This window comes from Amblyomma mixtum, chromosome 1 (assembly GCF_055824585.1).
Source record: "Amblyomma mixtum isolate Tamu chromosome 1, ASM5582458v1, whole genome shotgun sequence".
Classification (NCBI taxonomy): Eukaryota; Metazoa; Arthropoda; class Arachnida; order Ixodida; family Ixodidae; genus Amblyomma; species Amblyomma mixtum.
Window position 1 is genome coordinate 265,756,827 of NC_143012.1, and position 20,377 is coordinate 265,777,203.

The window sequence follows — 20,377 nt, forward strand, 5'->3', positions numbered from 1 at the left end:
TTCATTGAAAACGGTGCTTTCATAAATAAGAAATGGTAAAAATAAATAAATAAACGTATTTTCACCTCAGGTCATGAACGTAAGCAAACTGATGTGCTCCAATACATTTTCTAATGCACTGATCCCAGAGCGTAAGCCACACACCACCATTCATTTCCAAATGGTGTTCACGGAGTTCTTTATTTCACTTTTGACGGCATGAGTTCGAATGGAATGACGGGAAAGAAATTGTTAATTTTTAGATCCAGTTTTCTCATCAATGAAAGCGTGTTGTGTTTACTATAGACAAAGATTGAAGGTAGTTTTCCTCCGGGTCCCTTTATTGACAGCGTTGCAATGTAACAAAGCGATGAATGTACGCTGATCAGCGCTATGCTAGTGAAGGAATACAGCGGCTGCAAGTTCACTCCTCTCATCGGCTTTAGCTAAAATTATAAATGAACGGCTCAAGCTATTATCAATACAGCTTGGCGCGCGGATCGATATGAACTGCCAAAAGAAGCAACAGCATTGCTACTGCTAGGGAAGGTACATTCATAAGAAAATAATTCGGATGCACTTCGCTGGGCCCTGCAAATGGATTAGAGAGCGATAACTTTCCGCTCCGCCGTTCTTAACTGTCAAGTTCTTTAGAAAGCACGCGATAAAGGTAGTGCTACTGCTTCATTCCAAGTCAACTTCATCGATTTCCAGGAAGCTAGGGCCCAGAATACGCATTTCTGAACTCAGCCTAGCGCCTCCTGCGCCGCCGTGTAATAAGCCTGGGAAGTTCGAGTTTATTGAAAGCTTAAGTGAGGACGCCGAGACCGCATCAAAGGAGCAGAGCAAATCTGGATTGAAGAGGTTTCTCTGGAAGTATGTAAAGTTGCAAAAAAAAAAGACAAAAGGTGCAGTAATTTATTCACTCTACCGTAGATTAAAATGCCGAACCTCCCCCGCTGTAGGGCTCTCACCGTGTGATAACACCTATTGAAGCTGTGGTTCATGCCCTCATATAAATAAATTATGCAATTGTGCATGCCTAAACCGTGCAAATATGACTATTTTTTATGCATTTATACACTAGAAAACGCGTTTATTGAGCGTTGCCCTGGAGAAGCGGGTTTGATTGTTAATCAAGCAGGCAGTGAAGTCCGATTCCTGGCTGATGGACCGTTTCAAAACCGTGGCTTTCTTGGTTGCATTCAACAAACAACAGAAAAATATAAACGGCATAAACCCACATGTACCCCTCCCTCCTTTCTCGTGAAAGAACCATCATCAAAAAAAAAATAAATGTTGGTCGATTTGGGTAATTAGGCCAAATGCGGATATGTGCGCTAGCATGACATCAATTACCGGCTTGAGCTACAGCCTACTATGTGGTACCAGGCTACCACCTAATTACCACCCCAACTTCTCCTTCCATTTAGCTACTGTGGTATTGGTGGTGAAAAGCCTTTATTCAGTCTAAATAAAGAGGTGAGGCTCTTTAACGAGCCCCGCAGTGGGTGGAGTCCTTATCCCGGGACCCCATTGGTCGAAGCCGCCAGTTTAGCCCTCCTGTCCAAGGCCTTTTGGGCGTGAAGGTCCGAGCAACCAAGCAGGGCCGCCTCCCATTCCTCTCGGTTAGTGTTGGAGTGGGTGGAGAAAGCTGAGCTGCGCTGGCAAGCCCGCACCATGTGGTAGGTGTCAGCCACCTTCCCACAGTGTTGGCGCTTGCCAGTGAACGCGGGATCGAAGTGCTTTAGTACTGCCGGGCCCAACATTGCATTTGTAAATAAATTGGGCTGCTTGGGTTAGATTGCGACCCATGTTGATCTTCCCGAGCAGCCTGTCAGGATTAAATGGGCTGCCGATTAACACGGTGGGCAGGGGAGCTGCCTGCCACGAAACTGGCTTCAGAGAAACAGGCAGACAAACACACAACACCAAGATGCGGGACATGGCCTCTATGCGAGCTAGCGCGGTAAAAAAACAACTTACCCGCCAATAAATAGAGCATACAAACTTTGAAAAAACAAACAAACAAACAACGAAAACAGGTGCAAAGGAGGACTGGAAGATCAAATAAGCACTTTAGAGGGAAACTTGCAGTACGGCTGTGCTTTCTGTAACTGTAACTGTAACATTCAGAAGCGTCGTTATTTTTCGATTCTCAAACTGGCTCGTGTGCCAAAAGTGTTGGATGAAGGCATCGATTTATTTGGCTGCTGATTGGGTTATTTAGTGAGTGATCGGTAGGTTCACGCGCTGACATTTTCTTTTATTTTTGCAGCAGTAAAGAGGCAGTGCATCAAGAACATGCAAGACAAACAAGCCTGCGGGCACGCGGGAGCGTGTTCTCGGGAAGTGCTCCGCACTCGTACCACCAAAGACAGCGGGAAGTAACTAAAGCGGGAACAAGATGAAATTAAAGCCAACCGTTAACGAAGCACCGCGTCCTGCAGGTTCCCCCTCCTTCGCTTGTTCTTAGGCCTTCGCGTTCTGTTCAGCATTTCTGCCTCTCTTTGTTCCACGCGAACCACAGGGCCCCCGGGGGCCACCAATCAACGCGGGCCGCTGAGACAACGCCCTAGTGAAGAAGGAGGGGGGGAGGCTGCCACTTGAGCGCGGTGAGTCAATGAACGAGTGTTATTTATCGGAAACCTAATTACTGTCGGAGCTCCTTATAGCCAGAGGGCGCGCGCGCGGCTCCGAACGGCGGGCGTTGCCCGAGCGTCGTCGCTGAGCGCAGTTTCTTTGCCCAAGTTGCCCGACACAGTTTGGCCAACGCGATGAAGACGCTGGCGACGGCGCTTCTCGTCAATGGGGCTCGGGCGCTTCAAGACATAATTAGCGGAGAAGACAAGCCAAATAAACACGCTGCGCGGGGAGAGGAGCTTGAAAAGGAGAGAGAGAGAGAGAGAGAGAGAGAGGACGGTAGCGAACGTGTCTGAAGAGGCGCGGCTCGACGGCGCAGAACGACAGCCAGCCGGTAATTATCCCGCACGTCAAAGTTTCCGGGCTAGGCAGTTTGAAGACGATAACGATTCGGAAAACGTGGACCGGTCTACTTTAAGGAGACCCAGCAAACGGAAGAGTATTGACGCGTGAAACCGCCGGGTGCTGTTTCTACGGTTTCGCGGCCCCCACTGCCACCCGTTCTCTTTTTCTTTATTTTGCGTTCGTGAAAGAATTTGCGTTTACTTTATTTTTCGCATTGCTCGTTAAAACTCGGCGCCGAGGCGAATCATTCGCTGCGTTTAAGGCACTTTCGCTTTTTCAGACATTGAGAAAAAGTACGGTACCTCTCGTCAAGAAGTATGCAGTAGAGTTAAGAAGTACCTGTAATAGCCAACGAAATGAAGCTCTCATGGATACGTTCGATGTATTGTAATTTTGTTTGGTGTTAAAGGAGCACCGTAGACTCCCAGTGCTTGACAGAAGGACGTACGTGTTTTAACAAGCGAGTTTCGCCTTTGCGGTTTTTCAACGTGGTACAAATGTCTGATTAATTTTTTTTTGAAGGCTTTCTAATGGTTCATTAATCATTTATGAATATGAGTTTGCTTACATGGCATATAGTGGCACGAGTTGCAAAAGTCTCATTCAGTATACCTCTATGTCATATTTAGGGCTGGAGCTTATCTTCTGGAACATTTAAATGCAAAAAAAGTATTATTGAAACCATGCAAGCTACAATACTCAGTTTCGTGCGCGCGGACCCCTGTAATGACCAGGGCTATGATTTGTATGTTAGAACTTCAAGCCTTGCTGTCCCTGCTCAACATGGCGGGCTTGGCTAGCCTCGGATCGGCTGGCGGACCAGCTGGACTTGGTTACTCTGGCCTAAGATATCCTTGACACTTAATATTGTGTTAAAACAAAGTTTTTCACCCTCGCTCAAGCCTTGCTTGTAACTAATATCGCTGTGCTACTCTGTGTGCATATTATGTTTTTAGTTCTCCGTATTTCCTTATTGTTGTGTTAGTGACCTTGAAATAGGCTACATGAGCTGAAAAAAAAACAAAAAACATCTGCCCCATCACCTCTCCTTTGATGTGATAATTGAAGTAGCAACTGCGCAAACTACAAGTGATCTCAATAGTTTCATCACCGTGTGTGAAAGAGGACCCCGGTAACAAATTAACTTTGTGCTCGTGCACTCTTTTTAGCACCTATAGAAGAGGGATATTTCTGTATGAGTTACGTATTTAATGAACCACCCATCGCATTGTTCCTTTTCTTTTGTCTGCCACGGCCTTCCAGGCTTCCGTAGGTTCATCCTTGACCACTTGTTCCTGGACTTTCCTCAATGTATGCAGAAAAAGCAAAAAAAAAATAAAATAAAATAAAAAAGTGACACCGAAGAGCGAATCCTATTACTCTAGACCGCGTAATGAACGCGCCGCGCGCAGCAGCAGCAGCAGCCTCTGGGCAATGGTTCTCAAGTCTAAAAAGAGAGACAAAGATTAAGCGAGAGAAGGCCGCGCTATATTCGGAATGGCTAACGACTTCAGCCAAGCGCACGGAACAAATGGGAACACTCCCCGACTTGAGTACCAACAAAGTCTCGTTTATTTTTGCGTTCGAGCCCCCTCCCTTTCCCCTTTTTCCCTACGCGCCCAGGCTTCCCTTGGGCGGTGGTCGTTGTCGGTTTGTATGCGCCTACGTTCGTGTTTAGCGAGCCCTGTTGGGGGAGGGGAGGCGGTGTTCATTTTGTTATTATTTTGTTTCGCTTGCTCCCCGGCGTTCGGGCAGCGCTGCCCGCTCGAGCAAGACAAATGAACGCTTGTCGCAGTTACCCACGGCTCGTATTTGAATTACGCCCTCGTTTCTTTCCTTTCATTACGATTTCATGCACGCGTACACAGCAGCGCTGTTTCGGGCACCCCCCCTCCTCTCCGAAATGAATGGAGAAAGTCTTGGGTATAGCGAAGCCCTTGTAAGGACGTGTAAAATATAAATGAAGAAAGAAGAAACACGGGGAGAACGAGTGCCCTCGTTATAAACGGTGTGACAGTTGAAAAATTGGGTTGTTACTTTCGGGTATTAGTAAGACCTTCGGGTCTGGTATTTTTCTGACCGGGAAGGGGGTGAAGGCGCGAGGCATTACCGTGCAAGCGACAGGTTGAAGCAAAAGCAAGGTTCTGCGGAGGGCTTAATTATTGTTTGGAGCAACGAGAGGCGCGATTGATTGGAAATGGGACCTCAGGGCAGATAAGTAGTTAACACGAAGGATCATGGTGTTTCGTAGTTGAATGGGAACAGCTGCCGAACATGTACTCCTTTACTGACGATTGCGTGTGTTTCTGACTTAGCCGAACTTTATCTCGTTTCTTATCTGCAGACAATGATAAATTTGGTTCACTGTCCTTGAATCAGTCTTCCTTACTCCCTAGTTGGGGTGCGTGGAAGTCTAGTCACTAGCTGTAGCACTTAGAGACCCCTGGCATCTTCTAAACCCGGTCTGAAGCGGATCCTGTTGTGAACAAGATTTAGCCCTACCATGTTCACGCCATCTAAAAACCTTCAACCGACTACCCCGTAACTCCTGACCAGAACCCTTGTACTCATCAACATCTGTCAGGGCTGCAAACGTTAAAAGTACATGCTTAAGAAAGATGTACATTTAATCGAGATTAATTTTGTGTTTTAGATAATGCACCACGCCTTCAATACATTCAGCACCGAATCCGCGATTCATAAACACTGAAGACAAATGAATGTTTTCAAGCGCTAGACTGAAAAGTTCATTCTTTTCTTCGGTGTACGCACTCTCACTGGCCCTGTTGCTTTTTCCAGGAAACTGTGAAAGCAAAGAGCATTTCGTCTACCGCTACTGCACAAGTATGCTGTACTGAATGTGCAGGCAGGTTTTTTTTGCTTTTTTTTTTTCAGTATTCGTCCGTGCTCTTCTAGAGCTAAAAAAAAAAGGAGAAAAACCTGCAGAACAGACTGGCAAAATGCAACAAATAACGTCTTTCTTAATTTTCACGTTCACTTGCCATATGGTGAACTCCAGCTAACCAACTACGTTAGACGCGAGTGAACTGCGTTTTCTCACGCGATTCTGCCTGTAAAACGCTACACAGAAATAGGCGTGAGGCCAAACTTGGGACAGCGAACAAATAAACACGCGCGCGTAGAGCACAGCGGCCGCCCATCGAACACGTACGGGCCACTCGGCTTTGACAGACCCAAGATACATGGAGGCGGCGGAGAATCAGCGCCTCGTGACAGGCGCGTTTTAACGGGAATCACGCTGTTTCGCGGCAGCGAGGAAGACTGGCCGGTGATCGAGTGTTTGCCCAAAGCGAAAGGGGCTAGCGTCCGTCCCGAACGGCTACGCCCTGACACACATACATACACACACACGGATCCGGCCGAGAGCGGGCGCCAGAGAGCGCTCGTATTTATATTCTGTCCATCTATCCACACACACGAGTGCTCGCCTGTGTGCTACTCGGAGGCATACAGGCCGAAAGAGCGAGAGAACGCAAGAAAGGAAAAAGAAAGAAGAAAGAAGGAAAGAGAGCACAGTCACGCTATTGCTCGAAGGCTGTGCCTTACGAAGTGGCGCCGATGCGAAGGCGAGAGTAGAGAATGAACAGGGATAGGTGAGGAATGGTTCGGGACCCTTGTTCGCCTCGTCCTCTCCCCCTTTATTCTTCCCTCTCATTTTCTTGCAGTGTGATCGATGTGGCCGCCGCACAAGTTCTCTCGGCGGCGCCAACCGCAACCACGTGGCATGACGCGTGGCACTCAGCGGAGCAGCACATTGCGGGGGGGAGGGTGGGGGGGGGGGTCTCCGTTCCTCGTTTTTAGCACGCTCGTTGCGTGCAGACGAGCCGCATATCCTTTCTGTGCTGTTGCAGTAGCGGAGGACGCCGGGTGGCTTCAACCTCTCGACTGGTCTGTCCATGGCATGCATGCATGCACTCTGCGAGCCTCTCTTTTTTTCCTCCGGCGTGCGAGCGGGTATAGGCAAAAACCTTTGTTGCCGCGGTTACTGGTTATCGCATGGAGCGAGCCCTATGAGACAAAAAAGCAGTTACTGCAATAGCAACACCACTCCACTATGTATGACAACGTTAACAACCGGCGCTTAACCTCCAACCTTTGCATTAAAGGTCTTCACGAGAGGCATAATGAAAAAAAAGCAAAGTATTTGTAGCCAGCTGATATTTGTAGCCTCTCCTCATAAACAGGGCGTCCTACGTAATGCCAGTTAGTGCTATAAACTAACTGGCACATGTTGCGGGTTAACAAACTGAGGTAGGTTTGTCAACAGTAGCCAGGAATACAGCAGCGAGCAGCGGTAGCTTTTACTATGCGTCTAACTAGTTTACTAGCTAGGAATATTTAATCAGCTTCTCCGCAACTGCGGAAGCAACAAAAGTATAAATTATATAAATTTTTACCAAGTAGGTGACGCGTGCCGCGGTTGCGGTGCGGTTGAGGGATTGGAACGTAGAACCGTTGCCAGAAGTAACGAGCCTTCATGGCTTGCTTCTAATTTGAATACCAGAGCCCTTACGGCTTCTCTACAGATCAGAAAGTTTTTGGAAGGTGAGGACAAGGGTTTTCGTTACCATACAGAAATTTAAGTTGGTTTGGTTTATTGGGGTTTAATGTCCCAAAACAACTCAAGCTATGAGGAACGCCGTAGTGAAGGGCTTCCGAAATTTCGACCACCTGGGATTGCAGAGTACACGGGCCTCTAGAATTTCGCCTCCATCGAAATTCGGCCAGAGCGGCGGGGATCGAACCTGCGTCCTTTAGGGCTTGAGAGCTGGCACAATAGCTTCAATACACGACTGGGAAGCAAACCGTATAGCCTGGTTACTTTTCGCAGATACTGCATGTTCGTTCACTGCGCCGCTCTCGCCCAGCCGCATCGTGACGCGTTAGCGGCTCACAAGGAGCTGGGACCTATCCCGGCTAATTCGACGGCGCTCCTGTGGACGCCGGGCAGTGCGCGCACCCGCGATAGACCAATGGTGAACCTCTGAGCATTCACTGTGTAGACGAGCGTGATGTCCCGTCTGCTCCTCGGCAGGCGGCCGTGCACGACACGGCATTCCGCGTATGCTACCTTTGGACAAACATCAGTCGGGCGTGCGCTCCTCCTATCGGTTGCTAGCGAACAGTGGACCCCACGCGTGATTGAATGCGACAGGACACGACACGCGTGTTGGCCGTGCTGAGAGTGTGTATATACGTGTACATAGTTTAAAGCGACTGCTGCTTTTGCGCGGCGCGCAACAGTGACCGGGCCCTAGTGCGCGAGCGTTTGGTGTTGGTTTTGTGGGGATTTAACGTCCCAAAGCGACTCAGGCTAAGAGGGACACCGTAGTGAACGGCTCCGGAAATTTCGACCGCCTGGGGTTATTTAACGTTACACTGACATCGCACAGAACACGAGCCTCTAGGATTTCGCCTCCATCGAAATTCGGCCGCCGCGGCCGGGATCGAACCTGCGTCTTTTGGACCAGCAGCCAAGCGCTGTAACTACTGAGCCACTGCGGCGGTCAGTGCGCGAGCGGTTTATATATTTCTTTCTTCATGCTAATATGTGCGTGACTGTAGTTCTGTGTATGGTTGTGTGCATTTTTCGGCCCCTAACCCCTCCTATCTTGGTTCCATCTCTCTTTCCTCTCCCCTGCCCTTTTATTTCCGACGGCGGCAGATAGGGTGCTCAGTGTAGTAGGTAGCAGCTTCCAGGACCGGCAGCCATGTTTACCTTCTGTTTTGTTTTTGAGTTTGAAATGAACCACTACCACTAACAGCAACACCCTCGAAGTAGAAACTCCCAACAGGGTGATTTTTGGACCTCTAAGTTTGAAGTGAATGTGTCCTCGAAGCTCAAAAGAAAGAGTTTTTGAGAAATCAGCATGCGGGTGGCCGGTGTGCGTTTTTTTTTTAGCCTCTCGCGTGTGGCAAGGCACGGCATGCTTTCAGTTGAAGTGGCGTGACCTGGTGTGCGCAGTACCCGCCTGTGCCTGGGACCGCATGCTGTCATGAATAAATTTCTGGCAATCAATCAACCAGAACAAACAAACAAACAAACAAACAAACAAACAAACAAACAAACAAACAAACAAACAAACAAACAAACAAACAAACAAACAAACAAACAAACAAACAAACAAACAAACAAACAAACAAGTCAATAAATAAGTAAATAAATAAAAAATAAAATCATTCGCCCCTGCGACAATTGAGGAGCTTCCTACAGCCAGGGTAATTCACTCGGAAAATAAAGAAAATTACTAACTCGCTCACTTCCTATTTTCTCGAGCTTCTTTCAGAGCGCGCAGATATCGTTTAGAATCAGAATGAAGCTTCCTTTTCGAATCCAATATTGTCTCGTTTAACTTTGTGCTTTTGCTGTTAAATAAATTTATGCTTTTCACGCTCCCCAAGAGCTAGGAGTGAAACATGCGTCTGCGTACGCTTGGGAACCACAAGGAATACAGCTTCAGCTTTGTTATCGGGAAATAAAGGAGAACACAATATTGGTTCGTGTTAAGTGAGGTTTCTTGTATTGGGAGCCAGACAGATACAGAATTGCTTGTGTTAGTTTCGGAACACAGCAGGCATTGTGCTCAGCATGCTTCACGGCGCGGTTCAGCTACCCGCTCACAGACGGCTCGCAATTTCTTTCCTAATACCAGCCTTCTTCTACTTGCTCCTCCTTGACCATTTCACGTTACACGTAAAAAGGTTTGTAGTATTCTTTTCCATTGGTGTGTGTTTCCTCTCAACGAATATATGGGATTATTTGCATATCATTTGTTCGAGTGTTTGGTGGACATATTTCTTTAACTTTGTGTTTTCTTCGTGATAGAAAAGAGACAGGGAGATAAATTTTCTACTAATTAAAGCCTGAGTTGCTTGCCTCCATTCGCTGCTACTTTATGCAACAGAGGAAGCAGGTGACAGGTAAGCAGGGAGCACAGGTGGCTTGACACCGCTCTCGTCCTCGGTTAATCAAACCAAAGTTCACGCGTTGAACAGAAACACGGACGGTCACTGCATCGATTTTGGATCCCGCTGTAACGACGTTTCGCAGAAACGCCACGTGATCAATGCAAACGGAATGCTTCTTTCTTTTCTTTTTTTCGAAAACAGTCGAACCTCGTTATAACGAAACGGTCCGTAGCGAAATAATGGATATAACGAAGGAATGACGATTCCCCTTGGAAGCTCGGTCAACACGGGCTATATAACGAAGCTACGGCTATAACGAAGTAGTCGCCGGTCCCCTCGAACTTCGTTATAGCGAGGCTCAGCTGTATTTACCAAATTACTTCCATTAATCGACTCACGAAGCCGGTAGCCACGCTTGCAGTTTATGCGGATAGGCCAGCATACCCTCCTGTTCTAATTCGTAAACCAATACAACCGACCGCATGGCGACGACATGAAAGCTGTCTAGTCTACGTATGGCGTCCAGAGCAAAGAGAACTTATATAGGGCATGGCAAAAGCCTATTTCGAAATGTGAGGCTGACACACACGCGCCAGAGAAATTGTCACTGGCCGCTACAATCGCGTGCACGAAAGCGACGGTAAGTAATCATGAGACTCGTAGAGCGCATGGTGCTTGCGGCCAATTGCGACGGTATTTACACAACGCGCGGCAGGAAAAAAAAAAGCCAAACAAATCCACCAATCTATACACAGAAGCATTCTAGGCCATTTACTAGATGAGTACAGTGAACGAGGTCGACTACACAAAGCGCAATTCCGTAAATGCATGCGCCTTCTAGAATACCGTTATTTAGAAATGGACATCCTGTGCTCTGAGTTTAAGTACACGTGTCTGTATAATGAAAGGGACTATGTTCGCAGATGACGGCATAGGTTTTCTTTCGCTGTGTCGTGTCCTGAGCTAGCCTTTTGTGCAGGAAGGCAGTAGTGATGTTCGACACAGAAAATTTTTCGTTTTTTTTTTCCAGAAAATTTTAGGAGCAAAATTTGGTGAACACGGAATGTGCGTTGCTTTTGAGCGAATGTTAAGAACCGAAATTGTCTCATTTTTTACAAACCGCCAGATTTTACAATCTCCTGTGGAAAAGAGGCCAGGAATAGGGATTTGGGGTCCTAATTAAAGAAATTTTTGTCTACTGCATAAATCATCACTACAGGTAGAGAGACAAGGTGGCTTAGAAGGGTGTTTTTGGCGCAGATGAAATGTCATGAAGCTTACTGAAGCCCTGGCTGCCAGCGATTGCCCAAGTGAAATTGCTAAAAATATTCGCTTATCTGACAACTGCGTTGAAAATGACGATTATTCAAAATGATTCCTATGGTACGCGAGAAACCTGTAAGGTCGCTACGCTAAGCGCATAACAATGACATCGCGACTATGCTTGGAAACATCACGATAACGGGCGAAAATAAAACGCGATGACCCTCGCGCGCGTTTTTATTACGCCGATACATGCTAATATATTGCGTAATAACATTCCATAATGTTCAGGTGCCCCTTCGAAATCCTCGCTTTGCGGTCGTTTAACTAATTTTATTGCGATACCCTCCGTTGCCCGCAACATGCGTCGCCCGTCCGCAGAAAAGGGGAAGCCAATGTGCCATCATGTATACGCGGCAAGGTGCTAAGACACTGCGAAAGCGCACGAATTTATTTCAAGAAGTTCTTCCTTAAAAAAGGAATGTTAAATTTCAAAGTGGCGCACAAACGCGCTTTCGCGAGAAACCAACATCAGGGCACCAACTCTTCATAAGAGCAAGATTATGTCTTAATGAAGTTCTGTGTGCCAAAAGAGTACTGTTGACTGCGCGGCTGTAGTCAGTTTAAGAGTTGATTACATTTTAATTTCATTTATTTTTGTTTCTATTTATGCCCTACACATTACAAAACACTGTTTGCGCTCACAGTTCGGGTGTGTGAGCAGCAGGAAGGGAGAAAGTCGGCGCCTGCTGGCCAACGCCTGTCCACGCGTGGCACTAGGATTGAAGGAGAGGGATTGGCCGTAATGCTGAAGCGGAGGCAGCGCAAGGAAAAACCAGAAGCTTTGAAGGCGGCGTTGCACGCTACAACCAGGTGGGAGCTTGTGACCAAAGGAAGAGGGGTCCCACTTCAGTCTCATCTCACCAGACTTTATGCGAACAGTCGTTCCTTCCAAATCATTAATGATCAGAACAACCTAGTCAATGCCCGCATGTTTATGTGTGCATAGGAGTCAGCAGCGAGTGACGTTTCTGAGCTGGGATCTTCAAGGCTGTCAGTGTGGATGACAAGGGGCGGAGAAGTGAAACTGCACGCTGAGTAGTTTGCGCATTCAGATCTTAGCGGGTGAACAATCTGGGGGCTTTACCAGAAGCGCTTTTCTGGCAGTCTGCTACCACTCAGGTCATTAATTGCGCCTGCGCAGAGGCAGATGAGCGAAGGCACCACTTTCATGAGGTGAAGTGCCTTACGGCAACAGTTCGTCCCATTGCCCGGGTAGGGATGGGTTCAGCTCACCGATCACCCTCAGGTACATGGAGCCGACGGCCGTGTTCCCCCTCCTGTTGCTGACTGCGCACTCGTACCATCCCTGGTCGCTCTGGGTGACGTGCACAATGTGCAGGGTCCCGTTGTCGCTGGCCACGACTCTGGACGACGGTCGAAGCTTCTCGTTGTCTGCGTATCAAAAACCCAAGATTCTTCATTAGTGAAATGAATTGAAGAAAGTTTATTTCGAGACATACAGGTAATGGGCCTCGGGCGAAAAGCTACAAGCGTAGATTGAGTGATGCTTGAGGCCCGGTAAAAGGAGAGCTGCGGAGTATGTGCACGTTCAAGGGGAACATACATATAGAGAATGAAATTATGCAGTATGGCAAGAGCAAAAACAGGGGAAATACTTGCGCTCATGAAAGAAACAAGTCAAAATGAAGACAGTAATTAACGGTCAACGATCGTAAAACAGTATGCAAGCAACGTGGCTGAAGCTAAATAAAAGTGAGTACACATGACAAAGCTCAACTAGGCAAAGAACAGAAAGGACTGTGCGCCACTGATGAAATATAACTGAAAGTCCTTAATAGGGACAGTAAATATGTTTGGGTTGCTTATGCTATGATGATTTTATGCGCATGGTAAAACGAAACAAAGGCCATGGTGTACGTATAACGTCCTCGTTCGAAGAATATCCCATATTTGTTTGCTTCAGGTGTGAAATCGTTTCTCATATGCCTCAAGTCCAGCAAGATTCTTCAAGAAGTCGGATGACCATTGTGATGATAATCTAAGGCAGTGCTACAAGCGACACTCAAACGGGATATGTACAGGGTCAATCACACTTAGAGGGAACATGGCTCCGCGTGGCTGCTCACACATGGAGCGCTACTGCGACCAAGCCGGTGGCAAAGCCGTGCAAAGGGGCAGACAACACGAAGCACCACGTCGAGGTTCCTCTTCTCATGTGTCACTCTGTATTGAGACATGAACGGATTAGATTCGATGGCTCTCCGCGGGTGCACGGCAACGCGGAGCCAAGTTCACTCTAAGTGTGATTCGCCTTCTACACAGTGAATGATATTTAGTAGAAATAAAGTTTCCGCGTGGGCAGTATAATCCGCACCAGCGATCCGTCTAATTGCCTTCTTTTGGAGACCTAGTATGCGGTTTAGATTTGTTTTGGATGTTGTGCCCCAAACGAGGTGACAGTAGATAATGTATGATTGAAACATAGCGTGTTAATTAAGAAGCTTGTGCTTTGGGGAGAATTCGTTGCGAAGTCCCGAGAGAAGCCTGCGTTCGCGATTGGAGTGAAAAGGCATCAAAACTTGAATCGCAACTTCAAGAGCAGTACCACGGGAGACTGTTTTAGGGCGCTATATTTTACAGTAATTAAAAATTTCATGACTCGTTTTCCACTGCATCTATGTGCCTGAGTCGCAATCCGAAGAGAAGAAAGCGAACGTTTTCATTTATGTTGGAGCAGCATTGAGTTTTGCGCTCCTTTAAATTTGTAAGTATAGTCAAACTGTAAGGGCACCATTGGTGCTTGCACTTAAGGACACGTAATTTCAATAGAGGGGTTACTGTAGCAGTAACACTGGTTCCTTAATCTTTTACTCTTGCTGAGACAGCATCTCTCACGGCATAAAGAACGCAGTAAAATATGCTCTTCAAACGCACGAGGCCACCGTAGGCGCAGAAAAAGGAACAGAAGGTGAAGTTCCTTTGCCAAGGTTGTTGTGGACGTTAGATTGGTAATCGCGTCTTTGCTCAACATTGGCTTTTCTATTAAGCATTGATAAGACACACTGCGCTCTTCGAAAGGTCTTGAGCTTGAACGAAATTCTGTTTAATAATCCGAGCTGCTGTCAAGGCCACTGTTTGTCACCTTTAAAACAAACAGCCTTCTATTTACTTTAAAAAACCGTAAAATTGGAAAGCGCTTGCAGTAAACACAGCTCGGACTTAAAATTCTGAATGCAAAGATTTCTTTTCTGGGCCCTCCATAGCTGCAAAGCAGGTTAATAGTGACCAGGAAACCCGGATCAATCACACCGACGCAGAATTTTGTGCGAATTGCGAGCAAAATAAACAAGCGCAGCGCAGGTGGCGCTCTGATTATGGCTTCTAGATGTGGTAACACATTTAGGTGGGTTTAGAGCTTAGTCTTGCTAATCAATGCGGGGAAGGTAACTAAGAAACTTCTGGCGGCCAAGCAAGGAAGGGGAACAAAGTTATGCTCCCGGTTATCCAGTGGTAATGCTGGAATTTTCCAAATGCCGACAGGTGCCCAGTCGTTTCACTGTAACGAACTTTCTGGAAGAGCGCACTGCGCCCTTTGCCTTTTTGTGAATTGTTGGCGTTGAATGTGTACGGCCACGCATGGACGCATGCACGCACGCACGCACGCACGCACGCACGCACGCACGCACGCACGCACGCACGCACGCACGCACACGCGCACGCACAAACACGCGCGGGTCTAGTCAGGTCACTAAGTTGCAACTAGTTACGACGGGAACGCAGGAAAGACTTCAAGTCGAATTCCACTTCTCTCTGGAGCATGGAAGTTTTTGAGCGTTGTGATCCTCGAGTGCGAATGCGCTGTCCTGTCTCCCTGATAAGCATAATGGGGGCGGAGATTTACTTTCAGGAATGGGGCCATACAGGCTCACTTTTCACGTGTGAGTTAGTATGAAACCATATTTATTGAGCATTTTATTTTCTTCTGCAAAGTCGAAGGAAAAGATACCATGTCACTAACGCAAAGCTATATTAATAGCAGCATGGTGAAGTACCTGACCTTGCCTTGAAATGGGTGTGAAAGTGACAGATATGGTACATTAGCGCTTTTATTTAAGAAAATAATAACTATGTTATAGTACAGCCCTTGAAATTTTATCAGAAATGCTGAGTAGAGGTCGTTAAGAGGTTGTTATGATGGGCCTGAGATGCATGGAAAAAGGCCTTAAGTGGACCACGAGGAACTCGCCACACATCATCGTAGGCGCTGACTGGGTATATCAATACCTGCGCACAAAACGTCAAAAGAAGGGTGCACCATTGACCTTACACGTCTTCGTTAGCCAAGACGATGAATGAGCTGGCCCGAGTACGAGGTCAATTTGACCATCTCATTACGCTTTCATTAGGCGGGAGTCTGGCTCAAGAGCCGACGGCGCCAGGTCACTATGTCTAGCAAACCTCCTTGAATGTTTTATATGTGGAGACAATGGAACTGCCATCCTCTGTTAATGGCTGTGAAGAAGCTTGTCTGCTTCGAAAACGGGTAGAGTTACCACTCAGTGCAGCATAAAGTGATGTTTGAATCCTTCTGATATGGCAGTCAAGTGAGTTGTACGTCCTCATGATGCTTGCATCATTTTCAGAATGATCAACGAAGTGTATGTTTGCACGGCAACTTATATTAGCGCTGGCACGAATAAAAGCGTCGTTTTTCCTCCTTCTTTGTGTCGTCTTGTTGCGCTTTTATTCTTGCCAGCTATGAACCAACATGCCCCGGACAGTGTTTTACTGAATTATATTAGCACGCGTAGTGAAACGCATAATTTTCATAGAATGCCTTACTTTTCAGCTGCGGGGCAGGACACCTATGAATCCTTTATAAAGCTTCTGAAGCTCGTGTTCCGAATGCCTTTTTTTAATCCTTGATGCGCGCTTCTACATTATTTTTGTTATATTTATTTGTTTATTTATTTATTTATACAAAATACACCTAAAGGCCCTCGAGAGGGTATTACATAGGGGGTACAGGCAATTGATCGAAATATAGGATGGCTGACCACTAATCAAGATTTTGTATTTTTAAACTACATTGTTATGCTCATGGCATAGGTGCAATGAAAGCTTACTTAAAAAAAAAAAAAGAAACCTTTAACGACTGACGTTGCAGATGCCTCTTTTGGATACAACGAGACTCTGGCATCTCTACTGTTCATAACAAGCATTCAGCCTATAGCGAGCTTGTGTTTTCGATGTTGATGAACGTACACTTTCATAGCTTTTTAGAATCCATGTAAGTTATTCAGTACAGCGCGGTGAAACTGTGGGTTTCGTGCGGCAGTGGTACGTCTCTGAAAATTTCTTCATTTGTAATAATGCTGCTTGATATTCGTTAGGGGCATTAATCAACCGCTGAATTCTGCACTTCTCTCATTCCGAAATAAGTAAGTCACGCCTGAGTTTTGTTGAGTGAATAAATCTGTACTTCGTTATGCTACCGCAAGAATGACATATTTTTCTTTTTGTCAGGTGTTGATTCTTTTCTGCGTTTGCTTTTGTTTAAACTAAGGATTCCTCGCGCGTCAGTTTGCTTCTTTCTTGGTGTTGCAGGAGGCATAACTCTAAGAACTACTTTTTTCGCTGACTTTTCTTTTTTGTTTTTTTAGAACTGGTCGGTTTGGCATTTCTCTCGAATGCGGCGTTTAAGTAGAGTTCAAGGAATACTCGACCACAAAAAAGCAGTGTTAAAATAAACGCGCCACCAAAGTACTATCTGTGATGGTCATGCGTTTCTTTTACTGCTTTTCAAGAAAGGATGCTACGCTAGGTGGTCGCAGTTTCACTCACTAATTATGCAGTATTCTTATTAACGGGCTGTGGCAAGTAGTTAGTCTTCCACGAACACTACCCAGATATAACAGCGAGTTTAAGCCACCGCGAATATCAGCGCAGGCTCGATATTCCCTTGCGACTTTAGCTAATAAGGCTGTGGGGGCCTGCGAAGCTTTGCGTTCTCTATTCGCACAAAGCTCGACGTGGCGAGATCCACCAGTGGGCGATGTGTGTAAGTTTCGGACAAATTCCCACGTCCGCCGCATCCCGAGCGGCAGTGTCTGTCCACAAACTCGTGGGGCCTTTTTGAATGACCTGACAGCTGTTCTATATTTGCTGATAACCTGCGGAATGAGAAGAATAGCGTAAATTTGAAAAGATAAGGACAGGCGGACTAACAGGCATGGCATCGTGTGCGAACAACGTTTTCGCTCCTTTATTGCAGATATTATCGCTTGCTGACTTTTAGTGGAGTTTAAAGAACCGCGTCTGTTTCACCTGCGTAAACTAGATAAGCCTTAGTTGTAAAATTACTAAAATAGCAAAAATGCCTTCGTTAAAGAAATACCTTCGTTACAAGCGTTATTATTAGAAAGAAAACGATGTTAAACCCGCATTGACAATGGTCCCGTGTCGAGAAGTCCGTGAGCGGTGTTTTATAAGAATGGAGCGTGCCTGTTATAGCAGGTTTCTACGGTATCACCACCGTCTCATGCCAGTGATGCAGTCCTGTCAGTCAGCCATGAGGACACAAAAGCTCACACCCCCTTTCACGTTAATTTTTATGCCTGTTTAATTCTACTGCCACCAGTGAATGGTTTACTGGGGGAATAACTCCACGCACCTTTTTTCCAGGCGACCAGCGAGACGGGGTAGCCGGAGGCGGCGCACTGCAGGCGCACGTCGGCGCCGCTGACGTGCGTGACGTTGTCCATGCGATGCACGAATGGCGGCCCGTACACCTGGAGACGCGCCGTGTGCTCGGCCGAGGCGAGCTCGTTCTCGGCGCGACACGTGTACACGCCGCCGTGCTCGGTGGCCACGGCGCTCACGTTGACGAAGCTCGTGACCACGCCCAAGGCGTCCACGAAGTCGCCGATCCGAAGGCCCGCCCGGTCGGCCAGAAGGCGCCCGTAACGGAACCACGAGATCTGCGGCAGCGGGTTGCCCGTCACGGAGCACTTGAGGGACACGGCCGAGCCCGGCTTGAGCAGTTGGTCCTGGAAGGCCTCCAGGAAGTCGGGCGGGTTCTCTGCAGACGCGCCGGAAGCGAGCCCGGTCGCCGTCGGAAATGAGAAAGCCGTGCCTCTTTCCGCGTCATCGTTCCCCTTCCGCCCAGCCACTGGCTACCGAACGAGCGTGTACAAATGCACGTACGGAAGAAGCATGCCCCAAACACACAGAAACACAGGCAAAAGGTGTACACGAAGCATAGACACTCTATCCGCCTACGCCTTGCCTTACGACTGAGAGAGTTGGGAGAGGGAGTGAGTGGAAAGGAGGGAGGGAAAAGATGAGCGGAGTGTTGCTTTAGCCGGCGGATCCCTTTTCGCATCCTTGTTAGTACCAGCGTTATCTGGACGCCGCGTCTCTCGGGAAACGGGGCGGTGAACGAGGTGAGAAGTGCGTCGTTTGTTTCTCGTTTCGATTCCCGTTGAGGCGTTGTTGGCTCTTTTGTTGTTCGTAGGATTACGCTTATGTTGCTTCAGTCGCTGTTTGCAGCTACGGCGCTCTTGAAGCCGTGCCATTAACGCGGCATCCATTTTTCATGCTAGTGGCGTAAACACCAGCGACACTACTATCCTTCTCAACCTCCTCTTTCGCTCATGCTAGAAGAGCAGAAGAAAAAAAAAACACTGCAGCGGCAACAGTTCGGTCTGAATTTGCGTTAACTGTGCAGAGATAAGAAAAAAAAACATAGAAAGAGAGCGAATTGTTCTGAAAGAGGTGTGCTACAAACTTAACAGCAGTAGATAACTGAAAGCAGTTTTTGATTTTTGAACGATTCTTGGAACTTTTTTTCTAGCTTAAGAAAACATTCCGTTACGCGAGAAAATGTGGTTTATGAGTGTTTAACTTCCCAAAGTGGCTCGGGCTATGAGGTACGTCGTAGTGGAGGGCTTCGGATAATTTCGCACAACCTGGGGTTCTTTAATATGCTCTGACATTGCGAAGAAGACGGGCCTCTAGTATTCAGCCTGTATGGAATGCGCGACCGCCGGGGCCATGATCGAACCCGTGTCTTTCGGGTCAGCAGCCGAGCACCATAACCACTGAGGCAAAGATGCGGCCTGAGCAAATAGCCCTGGTTCTTGCTGGTAATAGCTAAATAAGAGGTTGTTAGCATGACCGAAATTAAAGGCATACTTGCAGCGTTTTCAGTGATGTTGAGAGTAGCAGCGTAGCTTTTAATTAGCTACTGAGTTAAATGAAATTCTAAGATCTTGATGAGAAGCGCCTAATAAACCGTTAACTTATTTCTACTCTTTGCATAATTCAATATGCTTGACACACAGAGCTTTAACTGGTCTTCGCATTCAACTAAGAGATATTAAAGGTGCAGCCACATCAATCTTTGTGATAACGAGAAATGTCACAATCCTTTGCGAGGATAACTTTGTTAAAGAATCGTGTTCTTGTGGGAAATATTGCGTCTAAGGAATTGTCCTATCAACATATATCCAAACCTACCATAAGCCTCGATTCAGAAGCTGTGTCTAACAAGTTCATTGTCCTTGCTGTCTTGAAAGAGCGAATATTTAGGCCAGTTGGTAATTCATTCTTTTGGTTAAATGAGGAAAAACAGCGCACAAAAAGAGAAATAGAAAGGGAGTCATGCACCACACAGCTTGGTAGTGGAAAAAGTGCACTAAATATGACGAGTTATTAGAAATGAGCCAAATCCAGAAAACAAAACTAATTAAAATTTTGCGGTAATGGAAAGCTCCTTATTCACAACAGCGATGTTGTGAATGAGAAAAAAATAAGCCAGATCGTGCTTATGTAAGGATAAAAATCAACCAAATGTACTGATGAGTGGTTTTTTTGTCAGCTTGAGCCTCATAGGTCGGACTGTTTCGAGCATGGTTTCATTTGTTCCTTGCTCCAACTAATATGTAAAGAATATCATGTAGCAACTTCGATAGCTCTACGGCTTGCTCGTATAACAAACTTCCGCGTTTTTCTTTGTTTGCGTTTCGATGCGTTAGGCTGATTAAAAAAAACAACTCTTTATATAGTGGTGTGCGTCTCTCTCATTCCTGGTTTTCTTGGCACTGGTAGATCCTATTTGCTATCTTACTTTCTACCAAGACAGAATCGTTAGGTGTTTTCTTTAGCCATTGGATCGGTCCTTCAAGTTACC

General features: G+C 46.7%; 1 protein-coding gene across 1 annotated transcript in view; it reads right to left on the reverse strand.

The window, feature by feature from the left end:
* LOC149371618 (cell adhesion molecule Dscam1-like) overlaps positions 1-20,377 on the reverse strand; it is a 437,517-nt gene that overhangs the window by 72,292 nt on the left and 344,848 nt on the right. The window contains exons 7-8 of the mRNA XM_089565876.1: positions 17,858-18,265; positions 12,457-12,615 (exon numbers count right to left, since the gene is read on the reverse strand). Coding sequence (XP_089422002.1) covers positions 12,457-12,615; positions 17,858-18,265 — 567 coding nt within the window. The remainder of the gene's footprint in view (positions 1-12,456; positions 12,616-17,857; positions 18,266-20,377) is intronic.